Here is a 22,394-nt window from a genome sequence, read left to right as displayed (position 1 = left end):
TACAATATTGGTAGCAATTAGAGTGTCTTACACTGGGATCTATGAATTTGGAAGAAGTGCCTTGCTATTTGTACTGACAACGTTTTCCGTCCTCTGCTCAGCTGAGAGATGGGGCTGTGATGTTGAGCAGGGACGTTTCTTTGGAACATTTCCCTCTTGAACCTGCTACTCTTTATGCTTAGCTCTCCCCTTGCAGTTTGAGGTCTCTTCTGGCACCAAATGGTCATAGAGTCACTCAGCGCTGTAACTGGACCTTCACATTACCACGTCCATGTCGAACATCATACATCCCTCTCTACTAATTCCATTCATCTGCATTTGATCCTTAGCCTTCTCTGCATTAGCAAATTAGCTTGCCCAGATACTTCTCAAATATTGCCTCCACCAGCCATTATCTTGCTCTAAATGACTTTATCTTGCACAAAACATTATACCCTTTATCCTGTATCTGTGGGCGCCTTGATTGTAATCATGTGTTGTCATTTCGCTGACTGGGTAGCACGCAACAAAAAAAGATTTTCACTGTACCTCGGTGCTCGTGACAATAATAAACTAAACTAAACTAAAATCGCTCTCTGTAGTTCACAGTTGTCACTTGATTAATTGTAGTTAAAAAAAATGTTCTACACAATGAATTAATATCACGATTGTGTTGTGATTTGTAAAACGTTGGACTTGAAATAAAATTTGATTGCGGAATTTGTGTTAAAAAAAAAAGGAAAAAATAATAACAACATTTATTTTCTCTTCCCTTGTTTCTTGACGTTTGTGGAGATTACTGAGTTTCATATTGCAGAAGATCACAACACAGACCATTTTATAGGAAATCAATTAGGGATGGCATATAATACAGTAATGACACTAAACATATTCTTCTTTGTGTGGTTCTATGGAACTTTATTTGTATGCTAATACATAAGGTAATTTGTAAGGTGCTTCAAAGGCTCCTCACATCTAATGATATAGTTGTGTTGTTCCTGTTTTAATGTGAGAACAATGAACAAATCCGCATATGGCAAACTCTTACAAAAAGCAAAGTGATAATCACCAGATAGCCTATTGATGTTGGAAATTTGAATATTGGCCAGGTAATCTGTGGTAGTTCCCACCTATTTCTGTGATTATAGAACAACAAAATGTTTTTGTCCTTCCAAGAATGTGAATAGGATCTTAATGTAACATCTCGCTCAAAGACCAGCATTTGTTGCAGTACATCATCATTGGTGGTCACTCGAAACGAGTATGACTGTCCTCTTTTGGGAGGACGCCTGTGCGTGACTTTATTTAATGTGGGGAGACTGGTGCACCGACAGCCACCACATGGTTCTTGACAGATCTGGGTCAGGATCCAGTGGCATGGAGTCCAAGACGACCGGGGACCCTTTTCTGCTGCAGCCTTCATCCGCCTTCCCAGCTGTTGTGACGCTCCACGAAAGTCAGCCATCGTCCTCCACCTGTTCCACCGTTGAGACCTTGGTTGGATTGCTCTTTATCAGGGACCTCCCCCTCGACCTTACCCCATAGGTGGCCCTACCAGGAACTCCAGATGGCATCGCTCCATGATCTCAGGACCACACAAGCTTCTCCACCACGATAATGTGACAATCCACAGAATCCATGCAGTATAGCATCTCCTAAGCACTGCATTGGTGTGTCAGTGCAGACCCAGTGGCATTGAGACCCAGGCGGCATATAGGCGCAGTGGTATAGTTGCTGTCGCATAGTGCCAGGGAGCCAGGTTCGATCCTGATTCCGACTATTTGTACAAAGTTAGTACGTTCTCCCTGTGTTACCCCAGAACTGTGTTTTCTCCGGCTGCCCTGGTTTCCTCCCGCATTCCAAAGACGTGCAGGTTTGTAGATTAATTGGCTTCTGAAAATCATCCCTAGTGTGAAGGATAAAACTAATATATGAGTGATTGTTGGTCGGCATGGAATCAGTGGACTGAAGGGCCTGTTTCCATGTTGTATCTCTAAACTAAACATCCGTGCCCAGTTTTCCAGAATCGATACAGCTTTCTGACTCACCAGAAAGTTGAGCTCAGTTAAAAATTAGATGATTTTGTTGTACACTTGGCGGGCCAAACTTAATCATACGAAGCTTTAAAGTGTATGTTTCAGAAGACTCCTGCATTTTGGCCTAACCAATATATTTAGTTTAGTCTAGTTTAGAGATACAGCACAGAAACAGGCCTTGCGGCTCACCAAGTCCACGCCGACCAGCCATCCCCACACATTAACACAATCCCATACTAGGGACAATTTACTATTTTACCAAGCCAATTAGCCTACAAACCTGCACGTCTTTAGAGTGTGGGTGGAAACTGGAACTCGCGGAGAAAACCTTCGCAGGTCAAAGGGAGAACGACAAACTCCATACACAGCATCCGTAGTAAGGATCGTTCCCGAGTCTCTGGTGCTGTAAGTAGCAATGTTACAAAATTTTGAGATTTAAAAAATCAAGTCTGCAATGTATCCCATCAGATAAAGCATAACAATAAGTTTAATTTGACACCTAATTCACTTTCATATCTCAAGTAATAAAAAAGTTATGGCCATTTTCATACTCGGAAATTAGCATCTTGTTCCCTATTGATTTTCTATGGACATAACAAAAAAGCTGTGATCATGGATAGTCAAAAGCCCATAACCTTCTTAAAAATTAAGAGAACTGAATGAACATTTCAGTTATCGTAGATTGAACCATTCTGAAACAAATATAAAATAATCTTACTTGGATGACCTGAAATTAAAGCATATAATTAGTTAGTTACCCAATTGTAGCTAATTTCAAACCAATAAAACATCTATCCATTTCTTAATAAATGATTAACATTTTTAAATAGCCTAAGTGTCCAAATAATATTCACAAATAATTCACAATAAAACATGATTTTTAAATCTCATTTACATCAATTTATAGGCCAAATGGAAGGAATTTAGTGTTCAATTGCTGTAAATTAAAGTCCATTTTAAATCGGCTTTCTAGTGGGATCCTGTGAACGCGCTGGTTTAGAACGTTCACATTGCAGTGGATTTGTGCCCCCAAATGCCCAGAAAAATACTGCGGGATATAAAGAGCCCAAAATGAGCTACTCGCTATAGTAAACTTTATATACAGGGTTCTTAAGAAGCCCCTTTTAATGTAAAAATAAGGTACATACCTTTAATTGTTTGCTTTATAAAACCCTGGGGCTGCGAGAGGTCACGGGTTTAGAGAGTGATTTTTAAACTACTATAACTATTATACAAGGCCATAAAAACTAATAATACCTTTTGCGACGGGGTCTTTCAGCGATTTTCCGTTAATGATTTGCTAGGCTGAACATTTTCGATTGCAACAGCCTAGTAAAAATCGCGTTTTAAACCCGCCCCCTCTAAACAGCGCCAAAATCACACACACAGGGCTGGGACGGATTCTCAATGGCGATTCAGGTAGATTTTGTAACATACCTACTGTAAGGCATCAACTCTACTACTGCGCCATCGTGCAAAATGTTGGATAATATCAGGGGTCTTTGCCTTCTAAGAGGGTAAAGTTTATTCCTTAAATCCTGCAGCTTACAAGATGCAATTTCTGCCAACTATTTTCTATTTACAAAAGGTTAAATACATGGAAATCAAAGAACATTGATCAGGACAGAATATGGGAAGAAGTGGAGTTGCAGCAATAAAGATTATACAGAACTATTACCAGATGATATGCAAATAAATGTCAATGTTTCTTCTGTTGTTGCCTCCCTTTAGTATTTGCGTGCACCATCTGCAGCATGGAATAACTGGCAAACTCTTCTGCTTTATCCCTTAGGAGACCCCGTCGCCACTGGCACTGGTACCTTGATTATCACCATGCTGGATGTGAATGACAACCCACCCTCTGTTTATCCAACCATAGCCAAGTTCTGTGAAGATTCAAAGGATCTCATTGTGGCCATTCTAGGAGCAACAGATAAAGATCTTGAACCAAATGCTGATCCATTCAAATTTCAATTGGGCAAGCAAGTTGGAATTGAAAAAACCTGGAAGGTCACTCAACTCAACAGTAAGAGACTTCTTCATTACAGAAAATGTGATGCTTTACTCTTAAGGTAAAAGTGCATATCTTGCAACAGGATGTAAGTAAGTCAGTACACAGTGAGTTTTCCACTCTTGCCTGTAGAGAAAACTCCACACAGACAGCATCACAGGTCAGGATTAAACCACAATCACTGGAGCTGTAGGGTTGCAGTTCTGCTGGTGGCACAGTGGAGCAATGGTTGAGTTGCTGCCTTACAGAACAAGAGACTGGGGGCCAATCCTGACTATGGGTGCTGTCTGTGTGGTGTTTGTACAAATTCCCTGTGACCAAGTGGGTTTTCCCCGGGTGCTCCTGTATCATCCTACGTTCCAAGGACATGGAGGTTTGTTGGTTAATTGACTTCTGTAAATTGTCCCCAGTGTGTAGGATAGAATTAGTACAGTATATGCGTGATTGTTGGTCAGCACGGACTTGGTGGGCCAAAGGGCCCATTTCCAGACGGTATCTTTAAACTAAACTGCACTACTAACTGCATCACCTTGCCATCATGCGTTACATTTCATCATAGGAACTTAAGCATCATTCTTCCCCTATTCCAAGGGCATGCCTTTCATTTGTAGGTTGTTTCATCTAAATACTCAACTCAACTCCAAAGACATACTAGTTTGTAAGCCGTTAAAATAGTATATTGCCCCTAGTGTGTAGGATAGTGCTAGTGTACAGGGAGATTGCTGACGGCGCACACTGATTAAACACCGACTGCTTACATGTTCCATGACCTAGTGTTGAGACTTAATCATGATGAGCAAATTAACAACGGTGCAATGCAATGGTACAATGTTACAATGGTACTCACCTTGATACAATGGTACTCACCTGTCACATGTACTGAGGTACAGTGAAGTTTATTTTTGTATACAGTTCAGTACATGTATCACTAAATATAAGCACTTATATACATCTTGGATAAACATCTCAGATACAGTACAGTGTATAGCAATGGTACGCCAAGATAGTATACAGAGTCGCCGGTTTTTGGCACCATGTTCAAATCCCGGCTTGTAAGTACAAGGTCTTGACCTGACCATGAATATAAATATGTGTTATGCACGATCTTCACATTTTTGTTTTGTTCTTTTAGGCAGCCATGCTCAGCTCAGCCTCTTGCATCCGCTGAAAAGAGCGAACTACAATTTGCCAATTGTGGTGACGGATAGCGGGAAGCCCCCATTGACCAACAGCACAGATGTTTTAGTCCAAGTCTGCTCCTGCAAGAAGAACAAAATGGACTGCAGCACAGCCAACTCTCTCCACATCAGCACCACACTCCTCCTGATTTCTATCATCACATTCTTCTGTGAGTTTCCTCAATAATTTCTCTATCTCAGGGCAATCTCCAGTGCGTGGTATCACTCATTTCCCCTTCCCTTTATTTCGGCTCCAATTGATATTTGTTGTGGGGCAATTCTACACACCAATCATACCCAATTGGCTGTGAACATCACGAGGGATGGCACAGTGCTGCAGCAGTTAGTGCCGCTATCTCACAGTTCCAGTGGCTCAGGACTGATCCTGATCACCGGTAGTGTCTGTGTAGACTTTGGACACTCTCCCTGTGACCACATGGGTTTCCTCCTGGTGCTCTGGTTTCTTCCAACACACTAAAGTCGTGCCAGTAAGTGATTTGATTTATTGTAAAGTATCCATTGCATAAGGCGATGGCTGAAGAACTGGAGGGAGTTGATGGATGCTTCAAGGAATACCCTTTATAAGGCATTTCAATGATACTTTATTGACACATGTACCTGGATACAGTGAAATGCTTTGTTTTGCATACAACCTGGTAAAATCATGCAGCAGGCCTCACCTTTGTAGCACACAACTGTCGCCGACAAAGTTACTAAATGGCCTATTCTCAACCAAACTTTCCTCAAAGATGTGCCTGTCACCATTTTTCTTACTGTCCCCTAAAATGGTGCTTTTGTGATGCCATCTAAATTTCTGGATGCATTTTACATTTACCTATTAATTTAATCTGTACAGGTAAACTTGAAACTTCACACTTCAGGCATGGTAAATAAAGAAAGCATTTATTATTTTTATGTTTTGAAATGTTAATCAGATCTCGTGAGAGAAACCTACATTTGAGATTACTATTGGCAATAAAAAAAAGAATGTTTATTGCATTCATTATGAATTCCTTCTGTTAGAGGGGTTTAAATTACTAAAAAACTTATGAGGATAGGGAAATGCAGAAATATTCATTGCTGGTCTAAAATTCTATTAAATGTTCTAGGTTCTATAATCTATGCCTGATTCAACAGATTGGAAACTGGAATAATCAACTCAGATAGTTATTTCACTGCTTTTTATTTTCTGTGAAATACAAAACAACCTGCAATGTATATAAAGGTCATCGCACTGTTGAATTCATAATTCTGGTGTCAAACCACATTTGGCAGATGCTTGTTATCTGTTTGACTTTTACAGCTGCAAACAGGGAAATGGCATCTGTTTTGATCAATTTAGTTTAGTTTAGCTTAGAGATGCAGCATGAAAACAGACCCTTTGGCCCAATGAGTCTTTGCCGACCAATGATCACCCATGCACTAGTTTTATCATACACACTAGGGACAAGTTACTTTCACATCACTCCCTTACAGAGGCCGATCAACTTGTATACCCAAACCTATGGTAGGATGAGGAAGGAAACCAAAGGAAATCCATCTGGTCACAGGGAGAATGTATAAACTCCATACAGACAGCAACTGAGGTCAGGATCAACCCGGGTCTGAGGCACTGTGTGGCAACACCTCCAGCAGCTGTAACTGTAAAGTGGACGTTGTGGCTACAGAAGCCATCCAAGCACATATAGTTACTCGGGTAACCCTGGTGTAACTTCCCTCAGTAAAAATGTGTATAGTTGAACAGATTCAAAAATACATGTATTTATAGCTTGTGTATTTAAAAGGCACTTTTAAAGCAAAACAAAAATTCATCAGAAACGCTTCTTATCCCATTTAACAGCAGTAGTGTAGAAAATATTTTCTCCTTGAGTGTGTTTTCTCTGTTATATTTGGCAGCACCTTTGCACCTGATTTGGAACTGCTCTTATTTGACAATCATATGAGTATTATTGCCTGCTCCTGTATTAAAGTTAGACCCTGAGCCATATTCCTGTCATGAAATTAAAAGTTGTAATGCCCCTGTCCCACTTAGGAAACCTGAACGGAAACCTCTGGAGGTTTTTGTCAGTCTCCCTATGTGCTTCCACTACCTGCAACCTCTGGCAACCACCTGCAACCTCCGGGAACTGCACGGAAACCTTTGGTGGGGCGCAAAGTCTCCAGAGGTTTCCGTTCATGTTTCCTAAGTGGGACAGGGGCATAACTATACTAGAAAGGAAAAATAAAATGTGTAGCTCCCAACACTTTGTGGGGACCTGCACTTAGTGGACGTCTCATGCGAAATATTAAGTTTGGGTTTTAACACCTGGTGATGACAGGAAAGAATGTTAATTGGTCTGATCTTTCATCCTATGGCGAGGGAAAGTGTAGAGAGTTTGGATTCAGGTACATTTGGTGCATTATAGTCCCCTATTGGCCTGGCAAGGCAAAAATATCATATTTCTTTCCTTGAAGGACATTTGTGAATTAGATATGTTTTCACAAAAGGTTTTCGTGATTACTATTACTGAGATTACCTTTGTTTTTCCATATTTCCTAAATGCATTTAATTACTTACATTCAGATTCCCTGGCCATTTTAGTAGAACTCTATCTTAGTCTCTGGCCCATGCCTCCAACTCAAGGTCTGGTGAGTTGACCACTATACTATCACATTCCTCTTAAGGATTGCCTAGAAACCCCTTCAACAGACACCATCGGCTGCCGAGATCAGAAAAAAGGAGAAGCCCACACTACAGAGATCACGGGCCATTGATCATGTAATCCCAGTTAATAATTTGAGTCAATAGTGAGGCAAATAAATGGTACCTTTGAAAACAGTGTAATTCAAAGTACATTCAGTACAACGTCGGATTTGTCAACATTACAATATGGTGATGGATCACCAAAATAATTTAAGTTACTAACAAAAACAACAGTACAGAATGGCAAGGCTGAATATAGCTGATTGTGAGCAGAAAAGTATCTTTATTTGTTTCAGTCTGTCAACATCTTTCAAATACTAATCACCACCCTCACCCAATATTATTGTGATTATCTCTCTGGCATTTATAGGATTGACAGCAACAAAACATTAGAAATTCTGCCCAAAAGAGAACTTTTGACATTTACAGTTATCTGGGTTTGAGCAGTGATATCACAGCGTGACATTTGGAGATGCCTCTGTAATGTTCATGAAGTGGGAAACGTATTAGGAACGTTACCATCACAATGCGTTGAAAGGTCCTGTCCAGTATGGTCATTTAATTTATGATATCTGGCATGATAAGACATGCAGCAAAATAATATAGTAAGTTTACTGAGTTAATATATCACCTTAACATTAGTTTAGTTTAGTATCAGTTTCATTTATTATTGACATATCTACCAAGGTACAGTGAAAAGCTATTGCTTGTGCGACATCCAGTCAAAGAAATACTCTACATGAATACAATTAATCCATTCACAGTGCACCAATAAAGGATAAATTAAATTAAATTAATGGACATACACTATCAGCATTCCGCAATCTCTTACCAATGTTTTTTTGTTTGAGGAAGCATCTTGGTCGATTTATGTCAAGCTTGAAAGGGTTCAGAAAAGATTCACAAGGATGTTGCCAGGACTAGAGGGTGTGAGCTATAGGGAGAGGTTGAGTAGTCTGGGTCCCTATTCCTTGGAGCACAGGAGGATGAAGGGTGATCTTATAGAGGTGTACAAAATCATGAGAGGAATAGATTGGGTAGATGCACAGAGTCTCTTGCCCAGAGTAGGGGAATCGTGGACCAGGGGACATAGGTTCAAAGTAAAGGGGAAAAGATTTAATAGGAATCCGAGGGGTAACATTTTCACACAAAGAGTGGTGGGTGTATGGAACAAGCTGCCAGAGGATTTAGTTGAGACTGGGACTATCCCATTGTTTAAGAAACAGTTAGACAGGTACATGGATAGGACAGGTTTCGAGCCATATGGACAAAGCACAGGCAGGTGGGACAAGTGTACCTGGGACATTGTTGGTCAGTGTAGGCAAGTTGGGCCGAAGGACCTGTTTCCACACTGTATCACTATGATGTTTGTGATAAATTAATGAGACAAATGGGCCACAGGGAAGGGCCCTTACTCCACAATAGTTTTCTATAATCCCATTCAATATTGGGCCACATTTCCCCTTTACCTGCAAATTTAGTGTACCGAGATAGCTCATCAGCGATATATCGGCTAGATATGGTGAAGTTGTATTTTGTGGCTAGTGCATGCTTGGGAAGTTCTTCATTTCACAGGGGTGAAGCTAGTGTGTAATTGTACAGCAAATATTTTGGCCAGAGAGGAAACTAGGAGCGCAACTAGAGCACAAGCCTTTAACACTGCATTTGGAATATTGTTGAGACCTTTGCTCCATCCCATCATAAATTTCTTCATGAATGTGTTTATTGAAGACCTAAAAAGGTGTGATATAATTCTGACCGTCCTCAAATTCACTAAATGTATGGAGACAGTAGCGGAAGTAATTCAATGAGTCCTATTAGGTTGCACACTAAATGCATGCACATTAAATTCTGGCAAATGCAGATTTTAAAATTAAAATATGCAGATTTAGTGTTCCTTTGGGATAAAGTAGCATGGACCTTAAATTACTGGATTAGTGGTCAGGCTTGCAGTTTACTGATCCCACCATGGCATATAGGAAAATTAAACTCAAGGGTGGCATGTTGGCGCAGCAGTAGAGTTGCTGCCTTACAGCACCAGTGAACCTGGGTTCGATCCTGACTATGGGTACAGTCTGTACGGAGTTTGTACGTTCTCCCCGTGACCATGTGGGTTTTCTCTGAGATCTTCGGTTTCCTCTAACATTCCAAATACTTACGGCTTTGTAGGTTAATTGGCTTGGTATAAGTGTAAATTATCCCTAGTGTGTGTAGGATAGTGTTAATGTACGGTGATAACTGGTCAGTGCGGACTCAGTGGGCCAAAAGGCCTGTTTCTGCGCTGTATCTCTAAACTAAACTAACTTAAGTAAATCCAGGATTCAAAATAAAATTCAGATAATGTTAACCAACTATCTACTGGGTTGATATGAAGCTGATTTCCTTACTTCCTGTGGGGATGTAGATCTGTGGGCAGATTTGTGGTAAGTGAAACAAAGTTAATGTTTCAGGTGAATGATCTTTCATGTCCAGCATCAGCAGGTTTTGTTTTTGCTCTTCATCTGTCGTCCTATCCTGTTCTGTTCTATGCATAACTCCTGCTCCTTCTTTGTGGATACTTAACTCCGTTCTGGGAAAATTAGAGATGGATAATACATTTGGCAATGACAATGACTTTCACATTCTGCGAATGCATACACTTTTGGACCAGAATAATATTTGCCTGAGAAAGCTTGTGGTTTATCATTAAAGCTTATAATTTTCTGTTGTATAGAATCATCTCTCTCTTTAATATATGCATATTCAAGTACTCCAAATGTTTCTGACCTGTATAGAAATAACAAATTCAATTCGAGATTTTATAGATATGTGAAGATAAAGAGATTAGTTAAAACAAATGTAGGTCCCTTGCAGTCAGAAACAGGTGAATTGATCATGGGGAACAAGGACATGGCAGACCAATTGAATAACTACTTTTGTTCTGTCATCACTAAGGAAAACATAAATAATCTGCCGGAAATAGCATGGGACCGCGGGTCAAATGAGATGGAGGAACTGAGTGAAATCCAGGTTAGCCGGCAAGTGGTGTTAGGTAAATTGAATGGATTAAAGGCAGATAAATCCCCAGGGCCAGATAGGCTGCATCCCAGAGTAGCCCCAGAAATAGTGGATGCAGTCGTGATAATTTTTCAAAACTCCTTAGATTCTGGAGTAGTTCCTGAGGATTCGAGGGTAGCTAATGAAACCCCACTTTTTAAAATGTGAGGGAGAGAGAAAACGGGGAACTACAGACCAGTTAGTCTAACATCGGTAGTGGGGAAACTGCTAGAGTCAGTTATTAAAGATGGGATAGCAGCACATTTGGAAAGTGGTGAAATCATTGGACAAAGTCGGCATGGATTTATGAAAGGTAAATCATGTCTGACGAATCTTATAGAGTTTCTCTAGGATGTAACTAGTAGAGTGGATGAGGGAGAACCAGTGGATGTGTTATATCTGGACTTTCAGAAGGCTTTTGACAAGGTCCCACATAAGAGATTAGTATACAAACTTAAAGCACACGGTATTGTGGGTTCTGTATTGATGTGGATAGAGAACTGGCTAGCAAACAGGAAATAAAGAGCAGGAGTGAACGGGTCCTTTTCACAATGGCAGGCAGTGACTAGTGGGGTACCGCAAGGCTCAGTGCTGGGACCCCAGCTATTTACAATATATATTAATGATTTGGACGAGGGAATTGAATGCAACATCTCCAAGTTTGCGGATGGCACGTAGCTGGGGGGCAGTGTTAGCTGTGAGGAGGATGCTAGGAGGCTGCAAGGTGTCTTGGATAGGCTGGGTGAGTGGGCAAATGCATGGCCGATGCAGTATAATGTGGATAAATGTGAGGTTATCCACTTTGGTGGCAAAAACAGGAAAGTAGACTATTATCTAAATGGTGGTGGATTAGGAAAAGGGGAGATGGAACGAGACCTGGGAGTCATGGTATACCAGTCATTGAAAGTAGGCATGCAGGCAGTGAAGAAAGCGAATGGTATGTTAGCATTCATTGCAAAAGGATTTGAGTATAGGAGCTGGGAGGTTCTACTGCAGTTGTACAGGGTCTTGGTGAGACCACACCTGGAGTATTGCGTACAGTTTTGGTCTCCAAATCTGAGGAAAGACATTCTTGCCATAGGGGGAGTACAGAGAAGGTTCACCAGACTGATTCCTGGGATGTCAGGACTTTCATATGAAGAAAGACTGCATAGACTCGGCTTGTACTCGCTAGAATTTAGAAGATTGAGGGGGGATCTTATAGAAACCTACAAAATTCTTAAGGGGTTGGACAGGTTAGATGCAGGAAGATTGTTCCCGATGTTGGGGAAGTCCAGGACAACGTGTCACATTAAAGGGGAAATCCTTTAGGACCGAGATGAGAAAAACATTTTTCACACAGAGTGGTGAATCTCTGGAACTCCCTGCCACAGAAGGTAGTTGAGGCCAGTTCATTGGCTATATTTAAGAGGGAGTTAAATGTGGCCCTTGTGGCTAAAAGGGATCAGGGGGTATGGAGAGAAGGCAGGTACAGGATACTGAGTTGGATGATCAGCCATGGTCATATTGAATGGCGGTGCAGGCTTGAAGGGCCAAATGTCATACTACTGCACCTATTTTGTATGTTTCTATGAGAAAGGAGGAAAATTGGACAAAATTGTCTGGAGTAAAATTTATTTTGAACTTCTTTTGCACATCTGCTGTGCCAAGGATGTATTTTAACCAATGACTCATGTTTAAAGAACTGATCTACCAATACCAAGTTATTGGTTGACATGTTCCTGTTAATGTAAAGAATTTCATAATGGACCATGCTATCTTGGAGAGAATGCAAAAGAGATTTTACCAGGTTATTGCCTGGATTAGTGGACTTTAGTTATGGGGAGATATTGAGAGTCTGGCCTTGCTTTCCCTGGAAGGAGAAGGCAGCTGAGGGGAGACCTGATCAAAGGATATACGTCTACAAGAGGCATAGATAAAGTAGTTAGTCATTTTGTTGATGAAACACTCTTCGGCAATGGAGCCTTGGTGAAACGATAGTGAATGAAGGAATGGCTGGGATGGTAGATGATTTGCCAATAAAATGCAGGTTATTCCTGGATAATTTCAAGGATATTGAGAGTTTTTGGAGCTGCAGGCATCAGGCAAATATTTACCCTCCTGACCTGTGCCTTGTAGATGGTGACACGGTTCTGGAGTGTCTGGTGTGAGTCACCTACCGCAGGATACCCAGCCTCTGTCCAGCTCTTACACCCACAGTCTTCATTTAGCTGGTTAATGGTAACCCCAACCCTTCCAGAAATATTGTTGATCCTAATAGTGCTGAATGTAAAAAGTATACATATCAGTGTACTAGCTCCCTCAGTCTCCCTCTTCACAGTAATAGGTTTCAACTGTTTGTGGTTGAGATGTCCACTCAACAGCTGAGAGATGGTTTTCTCAGGCTAAAGAGTCTAGAACTAGATGCATAGTTACAGGGCAATTTAAACTAGAGATGAGGAGAAATGTATTTACTTGCAGGCTTGTAAGTCTGTGGACTGATAGAAGTTTAGGAACTTAAAGGGTTTACGAGATGGGGTATCCTATGGGATCATGGACTTGAGGTACATGTTCCGCTTGATTTAATTGACTGGCAGAGGAAGCTTCATGGTCCATAAAGCATCCTTCGGCTTCTGTTTTTTTCTAACCTTATGGTCCATATAATATTTATATTCTATGGCAGGATAGGAAGAGATTTTATTCAGTCGCTGCAGTCAACATATCAACCAAGTTGTACATTCTTGAGCTTTATTGAATTGATTGAAAGATACTGCATTAAAACAGGCCCAACGGCCTGCTGAGTCCACGCTGGTCATCCATCACCCGTTCACACACTAGTTCTATGTTATCCCGCTTTTGCATCACTTGGTGCACACGAGGGGAAATTTACTGAGGCCAATTAACCTGCAAACCTTGTTTGGGATGTGCGAAGAAACTGGAGACACTGACGCCCTCACAGAGAGAACGTGCAAACTCCACACAGACAGCACCCGAGTACAGGATAAAACCCAGGTCTCCGGCATTGGGAGACAGCAGCTCTACCAGCTGTGCTACCATGCTGCCACAGAGCTAAGGACTTAGACAGGGCAGGATATGTTTAAAGAGTTAAAATGTATTAAATTGAGAAAATATGGGGATAAATAGGAGGCCAAAAGTGGAAGCACAGAGCTATTGGAGGATAATACAAAACTGAAAATACTGGTAAAACACAACTGGCAGTGTCTGTGGAATGATGAGTTGTTAACATTTCTGGTCTGGGACCCTTCATCAGAACTAAGAGAAAAATACATTTGTCTGGGAAGTTATTGATCTACAAGGATTGGAAAGGAGTAAAGCCATACAAAACAAGGCAGATCATTTTAAATCAAAAATATATTTAAGTGGAAGTCGTTATAGTTCTGGGAGAACAAGCGAACTAGTAAATGCAACTTGGTAAGAGTTATGACTGAGACAGCTGAGTCTTCAAAGACAAGGTGTTTATGAAGAGCGGAATGATATAACTTATTCAATATTGGATTTCAACAGTAAGGTCTCAAAGCTGAACTGTGGCAAGATGTTATGAAACATGCTAATAAACTGCTCACGAGGAGTTATTGTATTTATCTTCAATTGTACAATACTGCAGTTCCTTTGTACTCAATTACTCTTTTTATTTCCCAGGCCTGTAACAAGAACTGATGTCTGATGCTGCCCACGGAGTTGCTATGGCAACAAGAGGGGGAAATAAAAGCCAAATCCGAAGATTTTACAGGATTTACAGTCGCTCAAGTTCTAGACCTCCTTGCTCCAAGCACGCTTTAATTTGTACCTTCACTAGTCTATCAAACTGTGCTACAGTCAATGACAGCCTCTGACCTTAACTAGCTTCCACTAATGGGTTCCGCCTAGATAAGCAAGTGTTGCATTGCTTTTCCTTGAAGTTAGACTGAACACCCAATGCAGAGGACATGACGATAGAATACACAATTAACCCAATATTCTGCTCTACAATATTTTAATTGTAATAGCATTGAAAAGAAGGCTATTTTGTCAAAGCAAAACATTTTTTACAGGAGACACTATTTGGAAGCTAAGTAAGACATGCTGTTGGTTCTTGTAAGGCAAATTGTTCTCTGTGTGTCAAGGAAGTTTTAAGACAAATTGTTCTTTGTGTCAAGGAAGTTAAACATAGATTGTGCGTAAGTGGTAAATATTGCTGTACATGCCTTTTGTTTCCTAATTTCTTTTTTCAACCAGTAATTTTAAGCAGAATTAAATTCAGTAACCTCTATACTGCCACATACAGGAGTGTATCAGGTATTACATTAAAACTGCCCCACTCTGTCATCACTAACCGTGTTTGAACTAAAGGTTTGCATGGCTTCAAATTAGGGGTAGTCGATGACGGCAGAGTAAAGGGCAATATGCTTTCTTCTAGAATAAGTCAGGACTCTGGCAGTTAGCTATCCGATGGGTTAAGAACTGAGCATAAGCTTGTCACAGCAGTTGGAATGTTGCATGCTAATGAATCTGCATCAGCGTGGGGTTTGTGATCTATTCCCGGTGGGAGTCACAATGCAAGAAATCCTCGCGTTATTAATTATCTTGCAGCTTTGCCAGTCTGTGTCTTACTTACATTCGATGTTCAACTATGAGAGTTGTTAGTGTTTGCTCATTTCTTTGATCCACCATCTTATGGTTATTGGCAAAGAGACTGCAGAACTCCCTCATATCTCCGTCGCCCATTAATCTTAATAGTGTGGCAGGTTTCTTGCAATCGGTATTTTGGAACACGCGCCAGCCATCGAGGCAATCCCGCCATCAGCCATCTCCTTTCTTTGTCCTAAGTATCTGTCTTAATGATATTAAATGCCCACATCCTGTATCACATGCATTATTCCTGTGCATGTTGCCTAATAAAACTCAGCCTGTGGGTCTGTAATGCTAAACAGGTCTATTTAAACCATATGTCTACATAATAAATATATTTCAAATGGAAGATATAGCTGTGATGTAATTCTCTTGTGAGCGTAAATGTAAAGTCTGGTGCAGGGAAATCCCTGCCCAAACAACTGTTATAAGCCTCCTTTATAAAACTACAGAATCCAAAGACAGGGATGGATTTTAAACTTATTGCAAGTATTTACCGGTGCATAGCTGTTTCCTTCTTTCTCTTGATCTATGTTTCACATAATAGTTACAGCTCCAAGAGCTAGTTATGACTGCTTTCAACATAAATCATCCACATTTTTTTGGTTAAAAGAAGCCTATTTTACATCTAAAAAAAATCGTAACATTTGATGGTACATATATAGGAGCCTGCTTCATTTAATGCCATTTTGTTCTGATTACTATTACTGCACATCCTGCCAGACGGAGATAACTGCATCACTTCAAAATTACTTTTGAACTTACCTTTCAACAAAATGTTCAGCAATTCTGAATAATTTCTGGGAACACTTTCTGAGCAGTTCTCCAGACGTGAACTAAGAATTCTCCCTTTCAGAATATCATTGATGATATAAGAAGAAGGAGCAGGTGTAGGTAGATCAACCTTTTAGGCTTTTTCTGTCATTTAATAATATCATGGTTTGTTCTCCAACCTGAACAAAACCAATTTAATCTACTCTTCACATCCCTTAATCCCCATAGCATTCAAAATTATCTTGCAATGCTTAAGAGGTGAACATCTGCAACCCTCAGATTCACAGCCCTTTGACTGAAGAAATATCTTTTCATCTATAGCCTATATAACTATTGCCGAATTTGAGACTTGGTATGGAATTGGCACAGCAGTAAAGCTAACTAGCTGGCAGTCAAGGGATGTAATTTCAAGCTGTTGACATGGCCGGGGACTTAAAACTCCATTAAATAATCTAGAATTCTTCCAATGATGACCACCAAACCCATCTGGTTCATGAATATCCTTCAGGAGAGGAACTATGGTCTGGTTTCCATGTGAGACATCCCTCCTGGTTGACTCTTAAAACAGCTAAGCAAGCCATGCAGTTGTTACAATAACCTGTTCACGGGGCTTTGAGCGCCGGACAGTAAATGCTGCCCTTGCCAGGCATCCCCTGATAATGAATATAAATAAAAGATAAAATATTTCTCTAAATAATCACCTTAGTATTGCCATAAGAAGCCTCTTAAGAGATTTATATTGTCACCTTCCAATTTTATGAGCTATAGGTAATAAAGCTCAAAGTATCTCATCCCAAGAATGAATCTAGTGAACAGTCTGTTAATCCAACTGTATCCTTCTTTGGGCAAGTAGACAAATTGGGCAGCACAGTGGTGCAGCGGTAAAGTTGCTGCCTTGCAGCGCTTACAGCGCCAGAGACCCGGGTTCAATCCCGACTACGGGTGCTGTCTGTACAGAATTTGTATGTTCTCCCTTTGACCCCATGGGTTTTCTCCGAGATCTTCGGTTACCTCCCACAAAGGTTCGGAGGTTAATTGGCTTGGCATGAATGTAAAATAGGCCCTAGTGTGTGTGTAGGAATTGTTAACCTGCAGGGATCGTTGGTCAATGTGAATTTGGTGGGCTGAATAGCATGTTACTAAACTAAACTAAAAACTAAACAAACATTTTGTGATATCCAGGTGCACCCTCACTGCAAGAATTCTAAAACCTAGTGATTAAGTTTGCAACATAGAATTTTATTGCCAAACGGATCGGTGACTCTGTCTATTCTGACTTAATCATGGTTCCAAGCCCGTTGTGTGTTTGCACCAAGACACCTGGATTTGCACATTTGAGCTACTGGGCTGAAAGCTGGCCACCTCAGCCTCAGTATTCACTAACTTCTCCTTGTCCCACGGATGGTGCAAGCCTTTGCAATGAATCCTTGCAGGCTAGCATCTAGAGATGTCGACAATAAGGTGTTATGTGATAAAAGCCATCTGAGACTCCATATTTAGTTTACTCGTACTCACTCAACCATGACTGATACTCTCTAAGCCTCAACCTACCCAACCAAACACTACCCTGAGCACCCCTTTCCAACTGCCATGACCTAACTCTCAAGCCCCCAAATGCCCCTCCTTCTGACTGATGCACTGACCCTCCACACCAACCAAGGGCCACTGTGATACCACCTATGACTTGTGAGCTATCTTTTTTTTCCAGTGGTGGAGCAAGTGGAGGAAAAAAATCTGTGTCTGCATTAAACATGCAAGGAAAGCTCTATTGCATGCAGAGTCTTGGACTTCATGCACATTCAAAGTGTGCACCAGCAGTCCTTGTACTAAACAAGTCCCAGCCCTCAACAAATCTCTATGCTGAGAACGTTTTGCACCTTATTATACTCCAACCCCTTTCTAATATAGGTAATGTACCATTTACTTTCCAAAATTTTGCAATTAATTTTTTTGTGATTCATTGTCAAAGATACATAGATTGCTCTGAATGCCAACAACTCCCGGTCTCTCCCCTTTGAAAATTATTATGCGATTCTACCCCTCCTACCAAATAGTGCAAATTATGCCTGTTATTCTGTTCACCATACCTGTCCACAAACCGAGGCAGTCCGTAACTCTTATTAACTGTGTTGAATCTTGCCACTTATTTCCTACTCAGCTTTCTTTTACCAGCAGATCTGAATATCTTACACTTTGTTCCCTCGCCTGATTCATTGATATTGACTGTAAAAAGCTAAAGCCTGCAGCATTGATTCTGATACTCCACAGCGACACTCACCAACTCGAAAATGACTCCTGTGCTTTTATTCAGTTTTCCTACCTTATCAATCTCTGCCAACATATTATTCGCATTTGCAGCATTCTAATCTGTGTGGAATAATGGTGCATAAAGGCAAATAAATTGGACAGTATAAAATGTGACAGTGAATTAAGTTAGAGCATCGTCTTTTCAAGACCCACCGTTTGAATGTGGTCTAAGGACGACATTGATCCTATCAAGACCATACGTAAAGTGCAACAATTTAATTTAATCTGTATAAATGTAGAGTAACAAAACTCCTATCGATTTGTTTAGTTAATGTTAGTAAGTTCTACAGATTGTAAACAAACTGAGAAACTCAAGCCAGTTCTCTGACATGGGCATTTAAGTGACGTGACATTGGTGTAAAAGGAAAATCCAGCAGGTCTTCTGGCAGCTTAATATCTGTCCTGATTTTATTTCCCATTTATTTTGGTGCAAAATTAGCCCTGTTGGCTCCATTACAGAATCTGCCCTGCCAGTGTTATTTTGCCACCCAAAAGCAAATAGGGAATGTTACTTTTCTTCCTCAATATTTCGCAAAATTGATTCTTTAATGTTAATATAATTAGCTCAAAATCGAATAGCAGCATAATTTGGGGATTCAAAAGGACAACAAAAATTCCTAATAGAGGCATTTAGGAACATGTAAAACAAGTCTATAAACCAACCACCCTCATCTTCTCCCACCCATCACTAAGGGATTGTCTCAATTTTTCAGTCCATTACCTAAGCACTATCTCCCTCCCTAAACACTTTGGGCATTAGTGTGTAGTTAAAGGATTCATTCATTTTTGATTTGTGGCTGAAGTGCGACTGTGCTTTTCTGGCAATTTCTGTCGTATGAGCAAGTTAATGGGACCGAAAAATAAATCAGGTATGCTGGCTGGCAGAAGCCATTAAAAGCTCCTTGTTCGTGATAACAGAACTGGCCAATTTAGTTGTGACAAGTCTGCTATTAGGAACGAACAACCTTCTGGTGATTTGAACTGTCAGGGGAAGCTTCCTGGTGGCAGATGGGAGACAAAAGAAAAGGTTTGAATAATGGGTAACTTGTAACTGTTTTTAAACGCAACATTAATTTTCATCGTAATCTTTACTTTTTTTTTTGTCCTACAACTGAGACCCCAGGAACAGTCTGCTTTCAAATACCTCTTATCTACCTACCATAGGGGGTTCCTGAATTGCTCTTTAGGTCACTGGTTGATCCCCGTTATATAATTCTCAGTGGAAATCTCTTTGTGTTGCACCACTTGTTCTGAGGATGATTTCAGTAAAAGAACACAAATGGGGCTAAAACCTGTCGTATGGGTCAAACCCAATGACTCAATTCAACCCATGGCATTATAATAAAAGAGTGTTTTGAAAGAATTATTTTCATTGCAGTGTCACTATGGTTTGAACAATTGACCCAAGTCTAGCTTGAGGAAAGCAATTTATTTGCAAATGCGCTACAGGGAATTTGAAAAGGCTGATGGCTAAAGAGGCTGTGAAAGGCCCATGTTCATGTGCATTAAGACAATTAATATCAAATGAATTATATTATTTTATTTTTTAATCATGTTATATTAGTCATCATGTTTCCCATCCACATTGATCACTTACTATATTTGATCATCTGTGTGAACATAAATATACCAGGATAAATAGTATTGAATAAACATAAAAATAGAGCAGAATTTGAGGGAGCTTTGAGTGGAACAGGCTTATTATCAAATTCATGATTAATCTGAATTGTTAAAAGAAGCACCTTAGTGAAGATCTTTACAGGAAAATATTGCAACAGTTCCTTGATAAAATATTATTGCTTTGCGTGGCTGTTTTTAATGAGCCAGGATAGCCAGAATTGTCATGTTTGGGGTCACAGTTAGTTTTCCAACAAACTGTGGGATAAAAGACATTTACACCTTTCAGATTCAGAGCATCGTACATGAAGTGTTTCTCAAACAGTCTTAATCCAGCTTCTGGTAGGCAAGAGCGCATATAACAAAACTTTTCCTAATTTGGCACAGGTTAGTGCTAAATTGGCAATCTACTTAGAACGACCTCATGGATGACTGATGCAGGAAATTAAAAATGTCACTCTGCTGTAATTGAAGCAGATGTCTATTAGTCAGCCTGCCTGTGGGAAGCCTCACACTGGATCTGATCAAACTATTCCTTATTGTTGATGCTGAATGCTGATACTGATTGCTTGAAATAAAAATGTGGGCTGAAGGTGGAATAAATTTTCCTCTCCCTGACCACGATGCAAAAACATTTATGGATTTTTTTTCTGTATATAAAACAAAACTGCTTTGCTGTTGCTCTGCCAGTTTATTTTTAACACTGTTTACTGAGTGGCACAGTGGAGCAGCAATAGAGTTGCTGCCTTACAACGCTTGCAGTGCCGGAGGCCCAGGTTCAATCTCGACTACGGGTGCTGTCTGTATGGAGTTTGTTCGTTCTCCCCATGACCACATGGGTTTTCTCCGAGATCTTCGGTTTCCTCCCACACTCCAAAGACGTACAGGTTTGTAGGTTAATTGGCATGGTATAAGTGTAAATTGTCCCTAGTGTGTGTACGACATTGTTAGTGTGCGGGGATCGCTGGTCGGTGCGGATTCATTGAGCCGTTGGGCTTGTTTCCGCGCTATATCTCTAAACTAAATTAAAACTAAAATTAGCTTCCATTGGGAAGCAGATCTGCCAAAAATCTTTATTTAACATAAAACCTATGAGTGGTCACAGTTTAAACTGCTACTTCGGCTGTGAATGGTGGATATGGGATAGCTTATTGCTAGGAATGAAATGCAATTTAACCTTACTGTTATCTGACTTAAATCTGTGGTGTATCTCAACTCTAAGCATTGGCGGAAACAACAATTTGAGACAATCCCTTTGATGACATTTAAACAAATTGTAATTTTAAATAGACACGAGTAAAGTATTTAAATTAAAAAATGAAAGCAGTCAGGGCATAACATAATGTGGCACTCTAGGAGTTTGAAATAGTATTATATCAATTATATTTCCTCTTATTAAATGTTATTTGTGAAATGAATCTCAGTATCTTTATTAGTGAATGTACAAATGCAAACTGATGCACATTATGTTTCAGATGCACATATTAAATGAAATTTTGTTATTGAAAAAATAAATATATTTTTTTTCTCTCAGTTGTAAGGGTAAAATGTGGCTGCCCTAACCAAGCATACCATCTCTAACCACTTTATTTTTACTGCTTTGAACTTCATAACGAAATGTTCTTTTTGCCAAATTGATCCACTTGGATATAGGTGCTGTTAATTAACTGATTAAAACATATTTGCTGAAATGCTTGCTGTTACTTAGCTGTAATAAATGTTACATTCATGAACATGATGTGATTGCTAAACAAAACTTGTATTTATTTGTGCGATGCTGAAATAAAGGAAGTCTGGGATTTTATTCTTCTGTGAATCATTGAACTATTTCTGCAAATATATTTTTTTCTTTTGCTATCAAATATGTAGATTTGGAATCCATTTATTAATTATTGGGAACTTTATTTCTATGTCGACTCCTTAAGTGGTTGGACATTCCATCATTACCATGTCAAAATAATTGCCATCTCCCAGTAATGGCAAATCTGTGATATCCTTTACCTGTTGCATGGAGTTGCCTGAAATAAAGCCCAATATTCCAGTTATAAAATTGCTGTAAGGTATAGCTGTTTACTTTACACCTTAAATATTTATATTTTAGACATTAAAATGTCCTTAAATTTATTCATCCCTCTACTCTTGTGCTAATTTTCTCTCATCAGTCC

At 40.0% G+C, this 22,394-nt stretch overlaps 1 protein-coding gene across 1 annotated transcript in view; it reads left to right on the top strand.

Annotated features, from left to right (window-relative positions):
• The window catches only part of cdh13 (cadherin 13, H-cadherin (heart)), a 958,412-nt gene extending 936,357 nt beyond the window's left edge, over positions 1-22,055 (top strand). The window contains exons 12-14 of the mRNA XM_055648933.1: positions 3,808-4,041; positions 5,159-5,374; positions 14,563-22,055. Coding sequence (XP_055504908.1) covers positions 3,808-4,041; positions 5,159-5,374; positions 14,563-14,570 — 458 coding nt within the window. The 3' untranslated portion in view covers positions 14,571-22,055. The remainder of the gene's footprint in view (positions 1-3,807; positions 4,042-5,158; positions 5,375-14,562) is intronic.
• Positions 22,056-22,394: the final 339 nt, after the last annotated feature.

The sequence above is a fragment of the Leucoraja erinacea genome, chromosome 17, assembly GCF_028641065.1.
Source record: "Leucoraja erinacea ecotype New England chromosome 17, Leri_hhj_1, whole genome shotgun sequence".
Taxonomy (NCBI): Eukaryota; Metazoa; Chordata; class Chondrichthyes; order Rajiformes; family Rajidae; genus Leucoraja; species Leucoraja erinaceus.
The sequence above is the reverse complement of the archived record's forward strand: the minus strand, read 5'-3'. Positions and strand labels throughout refer to the sequence as shown.